This window comes from Leucoraja erinacea, chromosome 1, assembly GCF_028641065.1.
Source record: "Leucoraja erinacea ecotype New England chromosome 1, Leri_hhj_1, whole genome shotgun sequence".
NCBI classification, from domain to species: domain Eukaryota; kingdom Metazoa; phylum Chordata; class Chondrichthyes; order Rajiformes; family Rajidae; genus Leucoraja; species Leucoraja erinaceus.
In genome coordinates this window covers 122,345,541-122,368,603 of record NC_073377.1, presented here as the reverse complement: position 1 = coordinate 122,368,603, position 23,063 = coordinate 122,345,541, and the positions used below count along the sequence as shown (strand labels likewise).

At 44.7% G+C, this 23,063-nt stretch overlaps 1 protein-coding gene across 6 annotated transcripts in view; it reads right to left on the bottom strand.

Moving 5' to 3' along the window:
• Positions 1–23,063, bottom strand: part of LOC129701414 (thrombospondin type-1 domain-containing protein 4-like) — a 552,304-nt gene that overhangs the window by 80,982 nt on the left and 448,259 nt on the right. For all 6 annotated transcript variants that reach the window (XM_055642598.1, XM_055642615.1, XM_055642572.1 and 3 more), the window contains one exon: positions 6,704–6,908. In XM_055642598.1, the coding sequence (XP_055498573.1) occupies positions 6,704–6,908 (205 nt within the window). The remainder of the gene's footprint in view (positions 1–6,703; positions 6,909–23,063) is intronic.

The window sequence follows — 23,063 nt, the reverse complement described above, 5'->3', positions numbered from 1 at the left end:
CTTTCTTGCAATCATAACATCCCTGGAACACTCAGGATAGACCAAGCCGCGTCCCTTGATTTTTCCCGTTGGTCACAAAACCCCTCTTCTATTGCACACTCTGTCTCTGCCTCTGCCCTCACGATCGCTGTCCATTTCTTTCCAATACCTGACGCACCTTTCTCTCACAATGCACACAACATAAGCATCATGGAATCATACAGTCGTAGAGCTGTACAGCATGGAAACAGGCCCATTGGATCACTTTGTCCAAGTGGCCCAAATTGGCACACTGGGCTCGATCCATTTTCCTGCATTTGGCCCATATCCCTCTACACCTTTCCTGTTCATATATGCATCCAAATGATTTCTAAAAGTTGTATCTGTGTCCACTTCTATTGGTTTCCCTCGCAGGTCATTCCTGTTATGGACCACCATCTGAGTAAAAATGTTACCTTTGAGGTCCCTTTTAAATCTCTCCCCTCTCACCTCTTACTTGGTTTTAGAATCTGGGAAAAAAACTGTCAGCATTCACGATATCCATGATCTTGACATCTCATTAAGATCATCCCTCAAGCTCCCACTTCCCATAGAAAAAAGTCTTAGCTGATGCAACGTCTTCCCATCACTCAAATCTGTAAGAGGTAACATTCTGGTGAATCTCTTCTGCATCTCAATAATATTGCAATGACTTGTACTGCAGCATTATAATGTTCCAACTTCTGTACTCAATACTCTTCCCAATGAAGACAAGTAGGTCAAACACGTTCTTAATCACAATGTCCACCTAACTTGCCACATTTCGTGAACCGTGCACCTGCCTTCATCAGCTGTAAAGACCTAGCCAATAGCTGCATCGACTTGATAACAAAAAGACCAATACTCAGTACTTGTTTGCTGATCACACATGCCGATTCTTGTTGCTCAAGGATGTGCCGTGCAGCGGGAGACAGCTTCCGGGATGTGCTACACCCTGTGGCAGCAGAAGGCTCTCAGGATGCACCATGCAGCAGCAGAAAGCACCCATGATGCACCCTGCAGCAGCAGAAAGCACCCATGATGCATCCTGCAGCAGCGGAAAGCACCCAGAATGCACCATGAAGCAGCAGAAGGCTCTCAGGATGCACCATGCGGCAACACAACGACCAATGGGCAGTGAGTGCCCCGGTGAGCAGGCTGCTGAGAGCAGAGAGGGACCCGGCAGGTGGGCCACCGAGAACAAAGAGGGACCCATTGGAGGGGCCACTGTGAATGAGAGAGACCCGACGGGCCACCTGCGGCCATGTGCAACGGCAGGCCTGGGTCGCCGCTGTGAGAAGATAAGACTGTACTAAGAAATGTTGAAACTTTGTCGGTGCCAGAAATGTGGCGACTCTTTGTGTACTGCCGAGGTGAAGTCTACTGTGTGCTTTTACCGGGTTGTATGCAAGAACAAATAATCTCACTGTAGCTAGGTACATGTGGCAATAAAGTATCATTGAATGAATCAAAGGTAGACAAAAGTGCTGGAGAAACTCAGCGGGTGAGGCAGCATCAATGGAGCGAAGGAAATAGGCGACGTTTCGAGTCGAGACCCTTCTTCAGACTGATGTGACGGTGGGGGGGAAGGCGGGAAGAAGAAAGGAAGAGGCAGAGACAGTGGGCTGAGGGAGAGCTGGGAAGGGAAGGAGAAAGCAGGGATTACCTGAAATTGGAGATCAATGTTCATACCGCTGGGGTGTAAACTACCCAAGTGAAATATGAGGTGCTGCTCCTCCAATTTACGGTGGGCCTCACTCTGGCCATGGAGGAGGCCAAGGACAGAAAGGTCGGATTTGGAATGGGAGGGGGAGTTGAAGTGCTGAGCTACCGGGAGATCAGGTTGGTTATTGCGAACTGAGCGGAGGTGTTGGGCGAAGCGATCACCAAGCCTACACTTGGTCTCACTGATGTAGAGCAGCTGACACCTAGAGCAGCGGATGCAATAGATGAGGATGGAGGAGGTGCAGATGAACCTCTGCCGCACCTGGAACGACTGCTTGGGTCCTTGAATGGAGTCAAGGCGGGAGGTAAAGTGACAAGTGTAGCATTTTTTGCGGTTGCAAGGGAAAGTGCCAGGTGAGGGGGGTGTTTCGGGTGGGAAGGGACAAATTGACCAGGGAGTTACGGAGGGAGCGGTCTCTGCGGAAAGCAGATAGGGGAGGAGATGGGAGGATGTGGCCAGTGGTGGGATCCCGTTGGAGGTGGCGAAAATGTCGCAGGATTATGTGAGGACAAGGGGGACTCTGTCCTTGTTACGAGTGGGGGGATGGGGAGTGAGAGCAGTTACGGGGTATAGAAGAGACCTTGGTGAGAGCCTCATTAATAGTAGAAGAGGGGAACCTCTTCTACTCAATTCAATGATACAGTGAATCATTGTAGTCTCAAATCTCCCTGGTCCTCAATACTCTCCAGGGATCGACCATTTATTGTGTACAGAATATCCTGCCCATGGTTGACATACCAAAGTGCAACACGTTACACTTGTCAGAGTTAAATTCCATTTGCCATTCCTTGGCCCACCCTCCCACCTGATCTAGACCTTGTTTTAAATTCAGATATCCTTCCTCACTGTCTAATATACCAACAATGACAGTATATATTGACATCAGTGTATTTACTAACAATGTTAATGACATTGTCATTCAAATCATTAATGTGTATAACTAACAGCAATGGAGCCAACAATTACCTCTGCGGCACACTATTGGCCAAAGGCTCCAATTAGAAATATTCTGACTCCTTCCTATAAGTCAACTCCTGCCTACAAGTCAATTTTGAAATTAATTTTCTAGTTCACCTTGGATTCCAGGCCATCTAACCTTTCAGACTAGCCTACATGAGGGACCTTGCTGAAGTCCAAGTAGACCATGTCCTCTGCTCTGCCCTCGTCAATCCTCTTGATCTCTTCAAAAAACTCTCAGATTCGGGAGACATGATTGCCCACGTCCAAAGCCATGCTCACTATCCCTAATGAGTCTGTTCAAATGCAGGGAGATCCTATCCCTAAAAATCACCTCCAACAACTTTCATGTTCATAAGTTCTAGGATCAGAATAAGGCCATTTGGCCCATTAAATCGACTCCCCATTTAATCTTGGCTGATCTATTTTCTCCTCTCAAACCCATTCTCCTGCCTTCACCTTGGTCCACCCTCCCACCTGATCGAAACATTGATCCCTGATATCCTTACTAATCCTTACAATGCATTTCGTTGTCTCTGTACTGTACACTGACAATGACAATTAAAATTGAATCTGAATCTGAATCAAGAATCTGTCAATCTCTGTCTAAAAAATATCCATTGACTTTGCCTCCATAGCCGTCTGTGCCCATACAGCATTGATGTCAGGCTCACTAGTCTATAGCTGCCTGGATTGTCCTTGCTGCTCTTTTTAAATAATGGTACAACATTAGCAACTCTACAGTCTTCCGTAAATTCACTTGTAGCTAAAGATGATGCAGATATCTCTGCAAGGACCCCTATAATTTCGCACAAGGTCCGACCATGCATTTGGCCATCCCCTGTGGATTTTTCCACCTCAATGTGCTTTTAGACCACCAATGCCTCCTTTTTGGCAATTCATACATGATCTAAGTGATCACAACTCTTCTGCCTCGATTCCTTAATGTCCATGATCTTCTCCACAGTAAAAAACGCAGAAATGTATTCATTTAATATCTCCCCCATCTCTTGTGATTCTAACAAAGAGAGCCATGCTGATCTTTAAGAGTATCTATTTTATCCCTTGGCCACGTTTTTATTACCAATATACCTGCAGTATTTCTTGGGATTTTCCTTTACCCTGCCTGCCAGCTTTGTTTCATGTCCTCTGTTTTCCCTCCCGATTCCCTCTGGAAGTGTACGCCTGCACTTCTACACTCAGAGATATTTGCTTGATCCCATCTCCCAAAATTTGATGTAGGCTTCCTTCTTCTTCCTGACCAGGGCCTTAACATCTTCATCAACCAGGATTCTCACAACTTGTTCGTCACTTTAACAGGAACATGCTGCCTCTGGTACTCTTGCAATCTCACTTTTGAAAGCTTCCAACTTGCCAGCCATCCCCCAACCTGCAAACAGCCTCTCCCAATCGACCGCTGCAAGAGTCTGTCTTATATCTCCAAAATCAGGCTTACCCCAATCTCGGACCTTAATTTGAGGGCCAGTTCTATCCATCTCCATAGCTACTTTGAAATGAATAGAGTCATAGTCACTGGTCCAAAATTGTTCTTCCATTGCAGTTATCACTGAATCAACAGATCAATAGACAATAGGTCATAGTAATTTAAGAAGGAACTGCAGATGCTGGAAAATCGAAGGTACACAAAAATGCTAGAGAAACTCAGTGGGTGCAGCAGCATCTATGGAGCGAAGGAAATAGGCAACGTTTCGGCCCGAAACGTTGCCTATTTCCTTCGCTCCATAGATGCTGCTGCACCCGCTGAGTTTCTCCAGCATTTTTGTGTACCATAGGTCATAGTAACATGTTCCCATTCTTCGAGCAGAACATGAAACTACACACTAAGAGAAAGCCCTCCATCATCATTCCAAGGCATATTCTAATTACAGAAGGAAGTGCTTGAGAGCATTGACTGCAGCAGACCCTGATACTGGAGAAATCGCTCTTTGCATGGTCCTTCTGCATTACAGTATAGTGCAGTCACTCAGAGAAACGTGGACAGTCTGTGAGTTGATGATTTGGGTGAAAGGGATCAAAGGATATAGCCATCAGAAAACCCAACAGAGATTTGTCCTGCTTGTTTCATGCTTACACAGCACAGTGCAAACCAGAGGTTGTGTGAAATGGTCATGCGATGAACTGGGAGTTGCCTCATTTACACACTTCCTATTTTACACTATACCTGACTGAAGATAACAGATAAAAATCAGGCATTGTGTACAATGGACCTCCATCTGTTCAAAGCTTATTTCTCATTTCTGCTGTCGACCAATTTCACTCACCTATTCATGCTTGGCTCCACTTTCTTTCCTGTTGGGCAGTCTTCCAGCTGTGCTTCTCTGCTTCATTTTGGTTTAAATTAAAAATTCTTCTCCTATTAAAATGATCCAACCTACCCCTTCTAATCTTGCTTTTCACTTGTCAAACCTAAGCGAATTTACTTACCTCTGGGGATGGTAATGAACATTGAAAATGGTTGGCTGAATATCAGTAACCTCCCAATATGTAGTCAACTGGCAAAACGTCTAGCTAATTGTACGAGATCAGAAAGTGGCCTCTCTGTTTCAACTACGAATGTGGGGGGAGTGAACAGTTTGAAAACAATGACCTAATTAGTCAGACAAAATAACACTTTAGCAACAATTATCTACAAGTTGTCATCCGTCATAATAATAGACATTGACTTCCGCTATCATATAATGCTTTCATGTGTGGTCTCAATAGGGAGCAATTTATGGCAGCCTTGACAATTATTCTATAATGCAGACTAGTGCAAAGAGAAGTACCCATAGTAGTCAGTCAGTTGATGCAGAGATATCCTTGAATAAACTGAATGAACACATATTCACACATTTCAAAGAGAATTTGGGACGGCACTGTGGCGCAGTGGTAGAGGGTGCTGTCTGTACGGAGTTTGTTCGTTCTCCCCTGTGACCACATGGATTTTCTCTGGGTGCTCCGGTTTCCTACCACACTGGACGTCAACGACGCACAAGTTTGTAGGTTATTTGGTTAATTCGGTAAATTTGTAAATTGTCCCTAGTGTGCAGGATAGTGCTAGTGTACAGGGTGATCGTTGGTTGGCACGGACTCGGTGGGCCGAAGGGCCTGTTTCTGTGCCATATCTATAATGTATGAAGCCTAAAGAATTACTTTCTGTCACTGAAATATTCTCACCATTATTTACTGTGCTTTATTATAAACTGTGATATCAATCCAGGACAATATTAAAACAGATTGTTAGCAATGAGAATCTTACTGCTTGGATTAGAGAATTTCAGCTACAGGGAGAGAATTGTTTTCTCTGGAATGGCGGAGGCTGAGGGGATAGAAGTATATAATATTATGAGTGGCGTAGACAGGGTAGACAGGCAAAACCTACGACCCAGGGTAGAAATATCCAACACTGGAGGGCATATCTATAAGGTGAGAGGGGGAAAGTTTAATGGAGATGTACGGGTCAAATGCTTTCACACAGAGTGGTGGGGGCCTGGAACACTTTGCTAGAAGTGGTGGTGAAGACAGGCACAACAGTGGCGTTTAGGAGGCTTTTAGATAGGCACATGGAAGTGCAGGGAATAGAGGGATAAGGATCATGTACAGGCAAATGAGCGTTTAAACTAGGCATCATGTTCGGCAGGAACATTACGGGGGAAGGGGGGCTGGTCCTGGGATGTAATGTTCTATGTTCTTTATACTGTAGACTGGAATGAAATCACGACCCTTTAACTATTAACTGGTGTGATCCCTTTAATTGTAAAGCAGTGATTCATTTTCGGCTATTTAAAGATGGGCTGACTGAAACTAAATAAGAAAATATACCCTGACTTTAAAATGTGCATTGATGCTCCTGATTTCCCCCTATTAATTTTCCAGGACATCTGAGTTGAGTGCCCAGAGATAAAACATGAAGGGCTTTTCCACTTGTGTCGAGTAATAAGAAACTGGGAGAAGCCTGGAATCTGGGAGAAGCCTGTGCATGGAACAAGCTCAGTGAATACATAGAGAGGCTTAGTTGCTTACCCAGGTAGTTTCTGCTTTTGGTCATCTCAGTGACATTAATTTGCGTTGCTCCCTCAGGAATTTCGAGGATCTTATGATATCCCACGGACATGATGGTCTGCTTGAAGAGTCCAGATATCACTTTACATGTGGTGTTGTCACCACCGCAAACACCGCATCTGTCGTTAACTTTGTTCGAGCCCAGTATCTCATCGCATCCGAGGCTCTATAAAGATGGGAACAAAATGAGAGTTGTTATGTTCATTGCTTCACAGAACAGCAGTTTTATTTAATGAATTTATTAATGAACTGTGGGTGTCAATAGCAAGGTTGGCATTATTGTTCATGACCAAGAGCACTTTTAGAGGGCAGCTAAGAGTCAAATACATTGGTTGGTAAGGAAGTCGGTGACCACAGGTAGACTTTAACCAGCAGCAGAGGTGTCATAACCATCATCATTAGAACATAGACATTTACAGCATAGGAACAGGCCCTTGGGCCCACCATGTATGTGCCGAACATAATGCCCAAATGAACTAAACTCATCTGCCTACTGTATATATAATCTCCACCCCTCTCTTCTCTGCATATCCAGGTGCCTATTTAAATGCCTCTAAAACACCACTATTGTATCTGCCTCCACCACCTGGTAGCCCAGGCATCCGCCATTGTCTGTGTAAAAATACTTGTCCCACACATCTCCTTTAAACTTTACCCACCTCACCTTAAAGCCATGCCTCTAGTCGTTCACATTGCCACTCTGACTGTTGATCCTATCAATGCCTCTCATAGTTTTAGTTTCAGTTTAAACCAGCACCTGCAGTTCCTTCTTACACTTAGTTTCAGTTTAGTTTAGAGTAACGGCGTGGAAACAGGCCCTTTGGCCCACCGAGTTCGCACCGACCAGTGATCCCCGCACATTAACACTATCCTACACACACTAGGGACAATTTACCCATACACCAAGTCAATTAACCTATATGTTGTTTAAGAAGGAACTGCAGATGCTGGAGAATCGAAGATACACAAAAAAGCTGGAGAAACTCAGCGGGTGAAGAAGGGTTTCGGCCCAAAACGTTGCCTATTTCCTTCGCTCCATAGATGCTGCTGCACCCGCTGAGTTTCTCCAGCTTTTTTGTGTACTTTCAATTAACCTATATACCTGTACGTCTTTGGACTGTGGGAGGAAATCGAAGATCTCGGAGAAAATCCACGCGGTCACGGGGAGAACGTACAAACCCTGCACAGACAGCACCCGCAGTCGGGATCGAACCTGGGTCTCCGGCGCTGCAAGCGCTGTAAGGCAGCAACTCTACCGCTGTACCACCGTGCTTTATATACTTCAATCATGTCTCCCCTTAAGCGCTTGCGTTCTACAGTAAACAATCAAAGTTTTTCCAACCTTGCCTTGTGGCAAATACTGCCTAATCCAGCCAGCTTTCTGATAATCATCTTCTCTACCCTCACCAAACCTTCCATATCCTTCCTGTAATTATACAACCAAAACTGTGTGCAATATTCCAAATGCAGCCTAGCCAATGTCTTATAAAGCTGCATCATGATGCCCTGGCTCTTATTCCCATTGTCCCGACCCATGAAGGTGAGCTTACCACATGCTTTCTTTACCACCCTTTTCACTTGTGTTGCTACTTTCAGGTAAAAATGATGCATACTTTTTAATTCCAGATTTTGTATTAACAGTTGAAAAATTCATCAGCTGCTGTAGTAAATGTTTGTACATGAATTGAAAGTCCAGGCCTCTGGTTCTTAGTCCAATAAATAAACCCTAATGCTGCTGCTCAGTTTCTTCGCCTATCCACTGCATAGAATTTTACAATTCCTCAGTACAGTATGTATCTACAATCAAGTTACAAATCAATCTTTGTACCAAATACTTCTTAACTTGACTATGTCTTCTCCCAGTTTCCAATTGTTTCCTATAGTCATGTATTTGGGATTTGACTCGAAGTATTTCTCATTTAGGGTTACATATTTTTCAGTACAGTTCCTTGATGATCCCTTTCATCAATGAGTTCAAGTTCCCTTCTCAGGTGTACCCAGACCAATTTGCCTGCACATCAACTGACATAATGGTGTTGCTACACTGGTAAAGATGGCAACCTAAGAACTGTTTTAAATATCTGGGAGTCCACATTTCCGAGGATATGACACGGGCATCACACGCCTCAGCACTCGTGAGTAAGGCAAGGCAGCGCCTTTACCACCTCAGGCAATTGAGGAGATTCAGAGTGTCTCCGAGGATCCTCCAGTGCTTCTACGCAGCGGCGGTGGAAAGCATCTTGTCCGGGAACATTACCATCTGGTTTGGGAATTGCTCTGCCAAGGACAAGAAGGCTCTGCAGAGAGTAGTGCGTTCGGCCCAACGCACTATGGGAACTTCACAGGCCCTTTGGCCCACCGAGTTCGCACCGACCAGTGATCCCCGCACTCACACAGGAACTATACATCAGGAGGTGCAACTCCAGAGCCAACAATATCATGAGAGACCCCTTCCACCCCTGCAACGGACTGTTCCAGCTGCTACGGTCAGGCAAACGCCTCCGTTGCAATGCGGTGAGAACAGAGAGGTTGAGAAGGAGTTTCTTCCCAGAGGCCATTCGGACTGTAAACACCTTTCTCACCAGGGACTAACACTACTGAACGTTTTTCCTTCCATTATTTATTATGTAAAAGAATATGTGTGTTATGATTGTGTTTATAGTTTGTTTGGTTGTTTGTCTTTTTGCACAAAAGTCCGCGAGCATTGCCACTTTCATTTCACTGCACATCTCGTATGTGTATGTGACAAATAAACTTGCTTGACTTGACTTGACTTGATCTGTTCACAAAGTACCTATCAGCAGCTGCAATGTGGAAGGTGTCACTGTTTGGATGAATTTTCACTTGATGCTGCACAGGATCCTGGCACTATTTTCACACAACGCAATTCAGCTTGAGTTCTCCCCAACAATTATCTCTCCCTCAACATTACAAAAGCAGATAATCACATTGCCATCCACATACCTGCTGGATACAAACTGACCCAATGCTAAAGGCTGGTGCAGGAAGGTGGACTTTAAGTACTTGGATTATTGGGTTCGCTTCTAGAGTACTTGGGACTTGTACAAAAAGGATGGGTTGCATCCAAAGCTGGAGAGCCGCCAATGTCCGCGCTGAGAGATTTACTTGTGCTACTTGGGAGGGTTTAAATGAATTTAGTGGGAAGCATAGAAGCAGTGCAGCAGGTCGGGAGAAAAATGGAGAGAATAAATCAAATGGGTCCATTGGGAAGAACAGATAGTAGCAAGTTAGGCAGGACTGGCAGGCTCAACACCTTTTACTTTAATGCAAGGAGCCTCCTCAGTAAGTTGGACACTTAAACTCGCTGGAGTTTAGAAGGTTGAGGGGGGACCTCATTGAAACTTAACAAATAGTGAAAGGCTTGGATGGAGTGAATGTGGAGAGGATGTTTCCACTAATGGGAGAGTTTTGGACCAGAATAAAAGGACGTACCATGAGAAAGGAGATGTGGAGGAATGTATTTAGTTAGAGGGTGGTGAATCTGTGGAATTCATTGTCACAGATAGGTGTGGAGGTCGTCAATGGATATTTTTAAGGCAGTGATTAGCAGATTATTAATTAGTACGGGTATCAGGGGAGAAGACAGAAGAAGGGGGTTGAGAGGGAAAGATAGATCAGCCATGATTGAACGACAGAGTAGATTTGATGGGCCGAATGGTCTAATTCTGCTCCTAGAACTTATGATCCTTATCTAGATGTTTCGATTGTAACAGAGAGGAATGCATATGAGGAGGGGGAGTTGCAATACTGACCAGAGAGAACATAACTGCAGTACTCATCGAGGGTATCATCGAGGGTATCATCGAGGGTATGTTCAATGAGCACAGATGAGGAGAACTTAGGAAAAAGAGAGGGACCATCAACATGCTAGGATTATACTACAGGCCTCCCTGTCATCAGCAGGAAATAGAAGTACAGATATGTAAGAAAGGTGTAAGAGCAATACATAATAGTGGATTGATTTTAATTTTCCCAATATTGACTGGAATTACCATAATGTCTGGGGCTTGGATGGAATTTGTTAAGTTTATCTTTGTTTTTTGAGACAATTCGTAGAGAGTTGTTCCTCAAGGACTTGAATTGGGGGAAAAGCCGATTTCAATAGGTTAAGAGAGGGCCTGGCAAAAGGAGATTGGGAGCAGATGTTTATGGGTAAAACAACAACTGACAAGTGGGAGTCTCTTAAAAGAAATTTAGTAAGAAGTCAGGATGAGCATGTTCTGGTGAGAACAGAGAACAGGAAAAGGCCAGGAAGATGCCCTTTGACCTGCCATGTCTGCGTTGACCCTAATGTCAAACTAATTCCATCTGCACATGGTCCGTATTACTGCCTCTTATTGTGTGTGTGGAAATGCCTCCTAAACGTTGATATTGCATCTGCTTTTACCACTTCCCCAGGCAGCATATTCCACGCACCTACTAGTTTAGTTGCGTTCAGTTTATTGCCACGAGTACCGAGGTACAGTGGAAAGCTTTTTGTTGCGAGCTAACCAGTCAGTGGAAAGACAATACATGATTACAATCGAGCCATTCACGGTGTATAGATACATGATAAGGGATTAACGTTTAGTGCAGGGTAAAGCCTGCAAAGACCGATCAAGGATAATCCGAGGGTCCCCAATGAGGTAGCTAGTAGTACTACTCTCTGAGTAAAAATACCTGCCTTACGAATCTTCTTTAAAATGTCACCCTCTCAGCTCAAATTTATGCCCTTGGGTATTTGAGGGCATATCCACTCTGCTCCTAATCTACTTTCACCACGTCAACTCTTACACTATCGAAATCAGACACCCCCCAATTCAAGATCTTGAGGACCAACTTTTGTATAGTAGGTGTATCAAACACAATGGAGCTTGGGTTTAAAGTGAAAGAGGAGAGAGTTCTAAAGGGGATACGAGGAGAATGCTTTTTTTACATAGAGAGTGGCTGATATCTGGACCAGGTTGCAACAGGAGATGGAGTCAAATACAATCACTATATTTAGGAGACATTTAGAAAGGGATAAACAGGCAAGGCATTGGAGGATATGGACCTAATGCAGACAAGTGGGAATAATGTCAATGGAAAGGTCAGCATGGCTGTGTTTGCCCAAAGGGCTCATGTCTGTGCTGTTGAACTCTATGACTATTTCCTACATCACTCGGTTGCCTGCACTTCAAAAAGTAGAATTGGATGAAAATGATTTTGATATCCCCTGTTGTCATAAAAGAGTTGTGAAAGCATAAATCTTTTTCATACACGAATAGGGTTGGCACAGTGGCGCAGAGGTAGAGTTGCTGCCTTACAGCGCCAGTGTCCCGGGTTCGATCCTGATTATGGGTGAAGTCTGTATGGAGTTGGTACGTTCTCCCTGTGACCACGTGGGTTTTTTCCCGGTTTCTTCCCACATACTAAAGGCATAGAGGTTTGCAGGTTAATTGGTTTTGGTAAATTGTCCCTAGTGTGTATGATGGTGCAAGTATACAGGGGTGATCGCCTGTCGGCATGGACTCGGTAGGCCTGTTTACACACAGCATCTCTAAAGTGCAAAGTCAAGTCTAAAGCATGTATGGGTAGAATTGTGATGGATTTGTCAAGAGTAGGTGATCAGGAAAAGTCAGAATGATGAGGATGAATGCCACAAACTGCTGCGGTTGGTGAATCGCCTAATAACTTCCACAACATGACAACAGGCATTGAGTGCATGTCTTGCCGGTACGGGGCCTTACTTCGTGGATTCAAAAACATGGGAATGTTCATCAATTCTAGGAGCAGAATTAGGCCATTCGGCCCTATCGAATCTACTCTGCCAATTAATCATGGCTGATCTATCTTTCCCTCTCAACCCCTTTCTCCTGCCTTCTCCCCATAAACCCCTGACACCTATACTAAGCAAGGGATGTGATGCACATCTAGAATCAATATTAGATTGGTGTAATTAATTTTAGCGAATACAAATGGAGCCTGCTTTCATCTGCACTCTTGTTTCAATGGTAAACAAAGTTAATGGAATGGCAATGATAATATTTGTGGCTTACACTTTGCAAAAGCAAGTGTGGCCTTGACCATCTTCAGACACTGGGCAGTGTGATGTATATAAGAAGCATGGACACTGATGTTGCATCTCCAGATTAAACCGTTAGGACGGTGGCACTGCGGTGAAGTTGTTGCCTTACAGCGCTAGAGAGCCGGGTTCGATCCTGACTATGTATGTTGTCTGTACGTAGTTTGTACATTCTCCCAGTGACCGCGTGGGTTTTCTCCGGGTGTTCTGGTTTCCTTGCACACTCTAAAGACGTACAGGTTTGTGAGTTCATTTACTTTGGTAAATTGTAAATTGTTCCTAATGTGCAGGATTGTGCTAGTGCACTGGGTGATCGATGGTTGGCATAGACTCGCTCGGTCAAAGGGCCTGTTTTTGTGTTGTGTTTCTACAGTCTAAAGTATAGTCTAATGTCTAAGGCCCACTGCTGTTGATAGTATAGAAACCCAGAAATCAGCCAGAAATAATGTCTGCTATTACACTGGTGCACTTGGCATGTATGCAGATGTGCTGACTGAAGTGGTATTCACTGTACATCTAGAACATAGAACGTAGAACAGGACCAGGCACTTCCACCACAATGTCTGTGCTGAATATGATACCAAGGCCAACTCTTATCTGCCTGCACATCATCCATATCACTCCATTCCCTGCATCCATGTGCCTGTCCATAAGTCTCTTAAATGCCACTGTGTTAGACTGACTCCAACAAGCAGCTGGTGAATCTTGGCACTGGTTTAACTCTTGGGAATAAATGGCACCAATTTTACTCAGAAAGGGGAATTACAAGGATGTAAAAAAGTTAGTTGAATATTGATGGGATGCTATTGTCAATGCAATAAATGGGCTGGCATAAGCAAATAGTGTATATGAGTATATTCCATTTTGTAATAGAGAATTTAGATAGTTGGAATTGTTACATACTATGCTATTGGTTTATTATTGTTACTTGCACTGAGACACGGTGAATAATATTATTTGCGTGCTATACAATAAAATCACACTGTACATGTATACAATCAAGTCATACATAAGCCATCCACTATCCCATGCAAGAATAGCCCTTGTGCCACTTTTGTTTACACTGCTGTTCGGTAATGTCCTGGTTGATCATCCACCTCAACGCTGAGATCAGCCATGACCGTACTGAACAGTGAAACGAGTTTGCAGCATCAAAAGACGTAACCTTGCTCTCATTTCTTATGTTTTCATGCAGTCGGGTCACAGGCTACCATTATATCATACACAGCTGACATTAGGCCTGAACAACCGGTACAACTGTGCTTATATCAGCCCATGGACTTGACCAAGAGGGCAGCTTATCAATAGAATCAAATACCAGCAAATTGAACCTTTAGGCAGGAGCCGGATCTTTCTGATATATTAAGTGGGGTGAAATTTCACTATTTCCTTGTACTCCAGAGATGCTGCCTGATCTGCTGTTACTCCAGCACTTTGTGTGTTGTGCATTATTCCAGCATGTGCAGTTCCTTGTACCTCTCTATTTCCTTACCTGATGCACATGAAAAGTGATATATGTGCAGGAAAAAGAACCATATGTAGCTACAAAGAACACATAGTGCTAGAGTAACTCAGCATCTCTGGAGAACATGGATAGGTGACTTTTGTCGGGACCCTTCTTCACACATATAACTCTGTAGGAATTGAAACATAGAATTTTGGATTGCTACCCAAACTGCTGGTGCACTCTATTTAGATTCATAGAAATGCCAGAGTCAAAGAAATAATGTTGGAAGACATCCCAAACTTTAATTAAGCTTGTTGTTCTTGAACAGTTTCAATATAAAATGAGCATTAGGAATAGAGCCTCGACTACAATTAAGGCCTTGTAATTCTCTGCTAAATAAAAACCTTGTTCTAACTTGGGCTTAACATCAAAATCGGCATTCTTTTAGTGATAATCGCGATAATTTTTTGCCACATATGCAACTTCATGCACACCAGAGGGGTGCACAAGCTGGGAATGTTGGCTATTGGCAGCAAAAGAAACATTAGAAATCATTTAAGATATACAATCTGCATACAACGTACCAAGACAAACATTTAAATTCCCATTTCTACTATTGCCTCATGGCACTGTGATCACTGAGGTCATTTTCTTGGGTAATAAAGATTACCTTATGCCAACCTGCAATTATAAAATAAAACTACACCAACTTTATAATTCAATTCAAAGCATCATGTAGACTATTCAGTAAATCCACAGCTGCTGCATTGTTTAGAATCCAGACTGGTTTCACTGTCGAGTTTTTTTCCACGGAGAATGTTCAATTCACCATGTCACAATATTTTCCATCTCCAAAAAGAACAGTTCAGATTGCATCCCATAAGTCACTTAACTCTCAAGGTTGCAAAATCTGACCTGGGAATACTTGGCACCACTGATTTTGTGCTTGTACTTTACCTGCTGAGCTCTGCTTTCATGCTTTTCACCCAGGATTGATTGTATGATTGTTTGAAATATACAACATAGAACGAGGCCTTTCGCCCACCTTGTTGACCATCAATCACTCCAATCACACTAGTGTTTCAGAAGGAACTGCAGATGCTGGAAAAATCGAAGGTAGACAAACATGCTGGAGAAACTCAGCGGGTGAGGCAGCATCTGTGGAGTGAAGGAAATGGTGACGTTTCGGGTCGAGACCTGAAACGTCACCTATTCCTTCACTCCATAGATGCTGCCTCACCCATTCACACTAGTTCTATGTAATCCCTCTTCACGTCCAGTCTCTACATACTAGGAGCAATATACAAAGGGCTAAGTAATCTACAAACCCGCATGTTTCTGGGATGTGGGAGGAAACCGGTGAAACCCGGAGGAAACCCAGGCGGTCACAGGAAGAATGTGCAAACTCCACACAAAAGCAGCACCCGAGGTCAGGATCAAACCCAGATCTCTGGTGCTTTGAAGCACCTGCTCTATCAGCTACACCACTGTGCCACCCCTATTTGAAGAGGGCTGCTGTGCTCTCATCTCACTGGATCAATTCAAAATTCAGTTACAGTGCTCTCATCCATGTCATCGTCAAATCCCTCTCAATAGACGTGAACACGTTAACGAGAAAGATAATTGAATGCCATGTGGAACGACTGCAGCACCGTCAGCGTTCCATTGCAAGGGGTTTAATTGCACCTCCTCCAACCCCATCTATGGTATCCGGTGCTCCTGGTGTAGACTTCTACATAATCAGTGAGACCAAGCATAAACTTGGCAATCGTTTCGCTGAACACTTATGCCCAGTCCACATTGGCCTATGTGATCCCCCGGTTGCCAAACATTTTTATGTCCCTTCCCATTTCCATACTGACCTTTCTGCCCTGTGTCTCCTCCACTGTCGGAGTGGGACCACATGCAAATAGAAGGAACAGCACCTCATATGTCGCTTGGGCAGCTTACAACTCAGCGGTGTGAACACTGATTTCTCTATTTTCAAGTAAATCTTTTCCCCTCTCTCTCTCTCTCTCCACCCTCCCCCAACCTAGTCATTCTATCAGTTACGCTGTTCGCATCCTTGTATACCCATCTTCCCCAGATAACAATGGGGCCATTGTGGACTCCAGCTTTCCTGAGGTTATCTGTTGCCGGTCCTGTTTTGTGTTCTGGTCTTCGACTTTCAGTCTGAAGAAGGGTCATAACCACAAACGTCACCTATTACTTTTCTCCAGAGATGCTGTCTGACTCGCTGAATTACTCCAGCAACTTGTGTCTATCGCCAGTGTATGTGCTTTGCTGGTTCAAATATTGACTATTGGGGGAAGATAGACACAAAATGCTGGAGCAACACAGCGGGTCAGTCGGCATCTCTGGAGAAAAGGAATAGGCGACTTTTCGGGTCAAGACCCTTTTTCGGACTCAGGCCTTCTATACATTTCCGTCTGAAGAAAAGTCTCAACCCGAAATGCCACGTATTCCTTTTCTCCAGATATGCTGTCTGAACCGTAGAGTTATTCCAGCATTGTGTTTCTATCTTCAGTGTAAACCTGCATCCACAGTTCTTTCCTACACGATCATTGGGGGGAACTTCATTCTTGGGGTTACACTCTCTTGATTTAGTTTTACTGATCATTAGCTTAAAGGACCAGTCCAAGAAAAACACAAATTAACATGGACATTATCTTTGTTGTTGATTTCCTGTATAAATCAGATGAGCACCAACAGATGAGCACCAATAAATCGTTATTCTGACAATTCCATTTGTGCAATCCATACTAAATGTCAAAGGAGCACATATTTCCCCATGAGCATTCCTTAACTCACCTACGTATCATGGTAAATCACTCCCTCCACTATAAACATCATAGTGGCGCAGCGGTAGAGTTGCTGCTTTGCAGCACAAGAGACCTGGGGTTGATCCTGACTAAGGGTGCTGCGTATACGGAGTTTGTACGTTCTCCCTGTGACTGTGTGGGTTTTCTCCGGGTGCACCGGTTACCTCCCACATTCCAAAGACGTACAAATTTGTAGTTTTATTGGCTTCCCGTAAAGATTGTAAATTGGCCCCAGTGTGTAGGATAGTGCTAGTGTACGGGGATTGCTGATCAGCGCAGACTCGGTAGGCTGTAGGGCCTGTTTCCATTCTGTATCTCTGAACTAAACAAAACTAGTCAGTGTTCAAGAAGGAACTGCAGATGCTGGAAAATCGAAGGTACCCAAAAAGCTGGAGAAAATCAGCGGGTGCAGCAGCATCTATGGTGCGAAGGAAATAGGCAACGTTTCGGGCCAAAACCCTTCTTCAGACTGATAGGGGGTGGCGGGGAGAAGGAAGGAAAAAGGAGGAGGAGGAGCCCGAGGGCTGGGGAATGGGAGGAGACAGCCCGAGGGCTAAGGAAGGGGAGGAGACAGCAAGGGCTAACAAAATTGGGAGAATTCAATGTTCAAGCCCGCAGGCTGCAGACTCCCCAAGCGGAATATGAGGTGCTGTTCCTCCAATTTCCGGTGTTGCTCGCTCTGGCCATGGAGGAGACCCAGGACAGAGAGGTCAGATTCGGAGTGGGAGGGGGAGTTCAAGTGCTGAGCCACCGGGAGGTCAGGTAGGTTCTTGCGGACCGAGCGGAGGTGTTCGGCGAAACGATCACCCTACCTCCGCTTGGTCTCACGGATGCAGATCAGCTGACATCTAGAGCAGCGGATGCAGTAGATGAGGTTGGAGGAGATACAGGTGAACCTCTGTCGCACCTGGAACGACTGCTTGGGTCCTTGAATGGAGTCGAGGGGGGAGGTAAAGGGACAGGTGTTGCATTTCTTGCGGTTGCAACGGAAAGTGCCCGGGGAGGGGGTGGTACGGGAGGGAAGGGAAGAATTGACAAGGGAGTTGCGGAGGGAGCGGTCTTTGCGGAAGGCAGATATGGGGGGAGATGGGAAGATGTGGCGAGTAGTGGGGTCACGTTGGAGGTGGCGAAACTGACGGAGGATTATTTGTTGTATGTGATGGCTGGTGGGGTGAAAGGTGAGGACTAGGGGGACTCTGCCCTTGTACGAGTGCGGGGATGGGGAGAGAGAGCAGTGTTGTGGGGTATGGATGAGACCCTGGTGCGAGCCTCATCTATGGTGGAGGAGGGGAACCCCTGTTCCCTGAAGAACGAGGACATTTCAGATGCCCTGGTGTGGAACGCCTCATCCTGGGAGCAGATGCGGCGTAGGTGGAGGAATTGGGAGTAGGGGATGGAGTCCTTACAGGAAGCAGGGTGGGAAGAAGTGTAGTCCAGATAGTCATGGGAGTCAGTGGGTTTATAGTGGATGTCGGTCGGAAGTCTATCACAGTCAGTGGTAGATGTTCAGTCACGTGACATAGTTCTGAATTAAAAGTGCTCAGAATGACCATGTTTGCTGTAGTACTTGACCCAGCGAAACATTGTACTTGTCTGGCGGAGATGTTGTTACACAATTACACATGCACCACGAATAGACATGCTGAAACACTTCCTACATTCGTCCCGCATGAATGATGTGTCCCTCAAACCACACAGCAAATATACAGAAGAAGGATCCTGGCCAAAAATGTTATAGTGTCATAGAGTAACACAATGTGGAAACAGGCCTTTCGACCCAACTTGCCCACAACGGCCAACAAGTCCCAGCTACACTACTCCCACCTGCCCACGTTTGGCCCGCATACCTTCAAACCTGTCCTATCCAGGTAGCTGTCTAACTGTTTCTTAAATGTTGGGATAGTCCCTGCCTCAACTACCTCCTCTGGCAGCTTGTTCCATACACCCACGACCTTTTGTGTGAAAAAGGTATCACTCAGATTCCTATTAAATCTTTTCCCCTTCACCTGAAACCTATGTTGTCTTGGACAATAGACAATAGTCAATAGACAATAGGTGCAGGAGTAGGCCATTTGGTCCTTTGAGCCAGCACCGCCATTCAATGTGATCATGACTGATCATCCCCAATCAGTACCCCGTTCCTGCCTTCTCCCCATATCCCCTGACTCCGCTATTTTTAAGAGCCCAATCTAGCTCTCTCTTGAAAGCATCCAGAGAACCTGCCTCCACCGCCCTCTGAGGCAGAGAATTCCACAGACTCACCACTCTCTGTGAGAAAAGGTGTTTCCTCGTCTCCGTTCTAAATGGCTTACTCCTTATTCTTAAACTGTGGCCCCTGGTTCTGGACTCTTCCAACATCGGGAACATGTTTCCTGCCTCTAGCGTGTCCAAGCCCTTAACAATCTTATATGTTTCAATGTCTTTGATTCGCTTACTCTGGGCAAGAGAATCTGTGCATATACCTGATCTATTCCTCTCATTTTCTCCAGAGATGCTGTCTGACCCACTGAGCTACTCCAGCACTTTGTGTCTCTCTTCGGTATAAACCAGCGTCTGCAGTTCCTTTCTACACGGCAATTTCCTGAAAGTTGCAACATTCACTTGGGCTGATCAGGTATAAAGAATCGCACACTGAACAAAACCATCAATGGCTCAGAGAGATGTAAGTTGAAGTCTGATTCTGCACAGGTGGTCATTCTTTCAGTGACATAACGTTTAACTCTCGCTTTAATTCTCATTTTAGTGGATCAGATACCATGGCATTATTGAAAGAGGAGTGTAGGGGGTATATTTATTCATCAAAGTAATTCAAAAATAGGTTGACCCATTGAAAGACCTTCCTTTGCACAAGCATGTTTTTCTTAAAAAGTGTGAATCCGTTTTCCGAACTTACTTTGTCAAATGAGAAAATGCTGCGGAAAAACCTGAGAATGTGTTTAGTGTGAATTTTACGCTAAAACGCAACTCCTCACTTCTTATGAAAATGAACAAAATCCTTGATTGAAACTTAATATTTGGTGATTCTCATGGTCACACTGCAAATTTTAACGGCCCACCATTATGGGTGGGTTGAAATTGGCATGACTCTGTGTTAAGCGTCTACGTACAAGGGACAGATTTTTATAGACAAGAGAGTTTACTGTAGAGCATTGCTTCTGGCCTCTGTGATGACTGCTGGAATTGAGATGAAGTAGTACAGTGCAGCTGTAACAGCTGTTGTGTTGAGAGCTGTGCACCGTAACAGCTTGTTATTGTACATAACTAGACTGACAGGAAAGCAGCTGTTAATGGCAATACCACATGTGCAGATTCTTATAATAGGAGCAATTTTTAGAAGTCTTTAAACTACAAAAGTCTACAATGAAACAGAGCAGGGAAACGAAGAATTAAAAATATGGAATAGGTCTTGATAAGTGCACCAGTCTGGAATTTGTCTCTGCCGATGTGATTTACAGGTGTCAATTAATTTATCTTAAACAGGTTAACACCTCATTTTAGGACAGCAATCGGAATTTCAGATGAACATGTTGGACAACCAGCTTGACTACTCCTCAAGGAACAATTTAGAGCTATTTTTCTCTTGTAAACAATGTTGCTTATAAATCCACTGTGGGATCACTTTTTTTTTTATTGTATGACTCCCTGGTCATTATGTTTTGTTTAGTTTAGTTTATAGGTACAAGGCGGAAACAAGTCCTTCGGCGGACCGTGGCCACGCTGACCACCGATCCCCATACACTAGCACTATCCTACACTCACTATGGATAATCTGTAATTTTGTACCAAAGCCAATTAACCTACAAACCTGTACGGCTTTGGAGTGTGGGAGGAAATCGGAGCTCCCAAAGAAAAAGCCAGTTTTTCACGGGGAGAATGTACAAACTCCGTACAGACAGCACCCGTAATCAGAATCAAACCGGTTCTTTGGTGCCGCAACTCTACTGCTGCACCACCATCCCTTTCTTTTTGTCAACCCGGTGAAATTCAGTCTTGTAACTGTGGTGGAATCATGGACTGAGTAAGCTCGCTTGAATGCTGCATAGGCAACATGTGATGTTGTCAGGTCACACTAGGTTTCATCATTTTGTGGCAATCTTCGACTAAATTAAGTCTGTCACTTTTAGTAAGAACGTCATTTGGCCAAAATGCTGCTTCATTCAAACCCATCAAAGTATTTCTTACTCCCTTGACTCTTTTATCCAATATATTTCAAATGTATCGTTCAACCATGTCTAACCATGGAGAAGAAAAGGCCAATGGAGAACTTGAGTTCTACAACAGCATGCGTAAGAAAATACATTCCAATTTTCAATGTTAAAGGATTGATCAATGAACACCATCACCAAGAGATTGCTGAAAGAACATAATACATTTCTCCCTGCAGTAGAAGAGGAAAGCAATATATATTTTACAAAATGATCTGCGTTTGAGGAAGAAAGGTGGTAGTGGAATAATTGTTCGATTACTCTAGGAATGAGTTGGCATGGACACAGTTGGTTGAAGAGCACCTGGCCCAGATACAGTTATGTGATTCATAAAGAGACACACATAGAAACGTTTACAGTCAGACACATACAGATATGTATCTTTCATTCATTTGTTTTATATCTCTTTACATCCCTGTCTATATCTCTTGTTTCCCTTTCCCCAGACTCTAGTCTGAAGAAGGGTCTCAACCTGAAACGTCCTGAAATGTCACCCATCCCTTCTCTGAAGAGATGCTGCCTGTCTCGCTGAGTTACTCCAGTATTTTGTGTCCATCTACAGATATACTCATACACAAATGAATATCAGAATCAGATTCAGAATCAGAATCAGAATCACACTTTATTCGCCAAGTATGTTTTGCAAAATACGAGGAATTTCATTGGCCAGGTCAGTCGGTGCTTTTATGAATACAGAAAGTCTAACAATACACACACATTTTTCAATTACAGGAAATTAAATAACATTGGATTGTGAATCACATCTGAATTTCCTCAGTTGCATAGTTTAACTTCAACACAAAACAGGTCAGATTACACATGGAAACACAAGAAACTGCAAATGCTGTTACCTTGAGTAAAACATAAAGTGCTAGTAGGAATGTAGGGAGAATAAACTGGGTTTAGCGTAGGACTAGACTAAGTGGAACCCATTGGGTCCAGTAACATGGGAGGCCTGGTCCCCCCCAACGCAACCCATTCCCCAACGCCATATTCCACCACTCACCTGTTCCCCCAACGCAACCCGTTTCTCAAAGCAATATTCCACAACAGTGTGGGTGTGGGGTAGGGGGGGGGGGGGGGGTGTGGGGGTGAAGGTGATGTGGGGGAAGGGGGTGTGTGGGGGAAGGGAAGGTGTGGGGGAAGGGAGGTGTGGGGGAAGGGGGGATGGGGGGGAACAGGGAGTGGGGGAATGGGGAGTGGGGGAAAGGGGGGAATGTGAGGGGGGGGGGGAAGGGAGGGAGGGGTGGGGAGGGGCGGTGGTCCCAGCAGACGCAGCTCGCACTCTGCTCACCCCGCACCTTCAGCTTTCGGTCTCACGCGGCAGTGCCGGGTCCCACTCCGACTTCACTCAGAAGCTTCCGGTTCAACTTAACAGCTCCCGGCTCATCGTGCTGCTCGCTGCCTGCACGCTGCTCACGGACTCAGCTGCGCCTCCGGGGATTTATTCTCTGCATCAGGCAGCATCTCGAGAGAAAAAGGATGGGTGACGTTTCGGGTCGGGACCCTTCTTTAGACTGCAAAGTGAGCGGAGAGCTTGGCGTATGGAGGGGGTGAGATTAGAGTGGGTAAGGGGAGTGTAAAAGTCAAGACGTTTGATGTCTCGTTGACGGTTAGAGATAAAAAGGTCCAGAGAGGGTAGATGGCTGTCCAGGAGAGTCCAAGAGATGGAGGAATGTTGGAGAATGGCAGAGTTGATCGTCTTTGGAAAGTGAGAGGAAACCAGAGCAGTTGGAGAAAACCCACGTGGTCACAGGGAGAATGTACAAACTCCTTACAGACA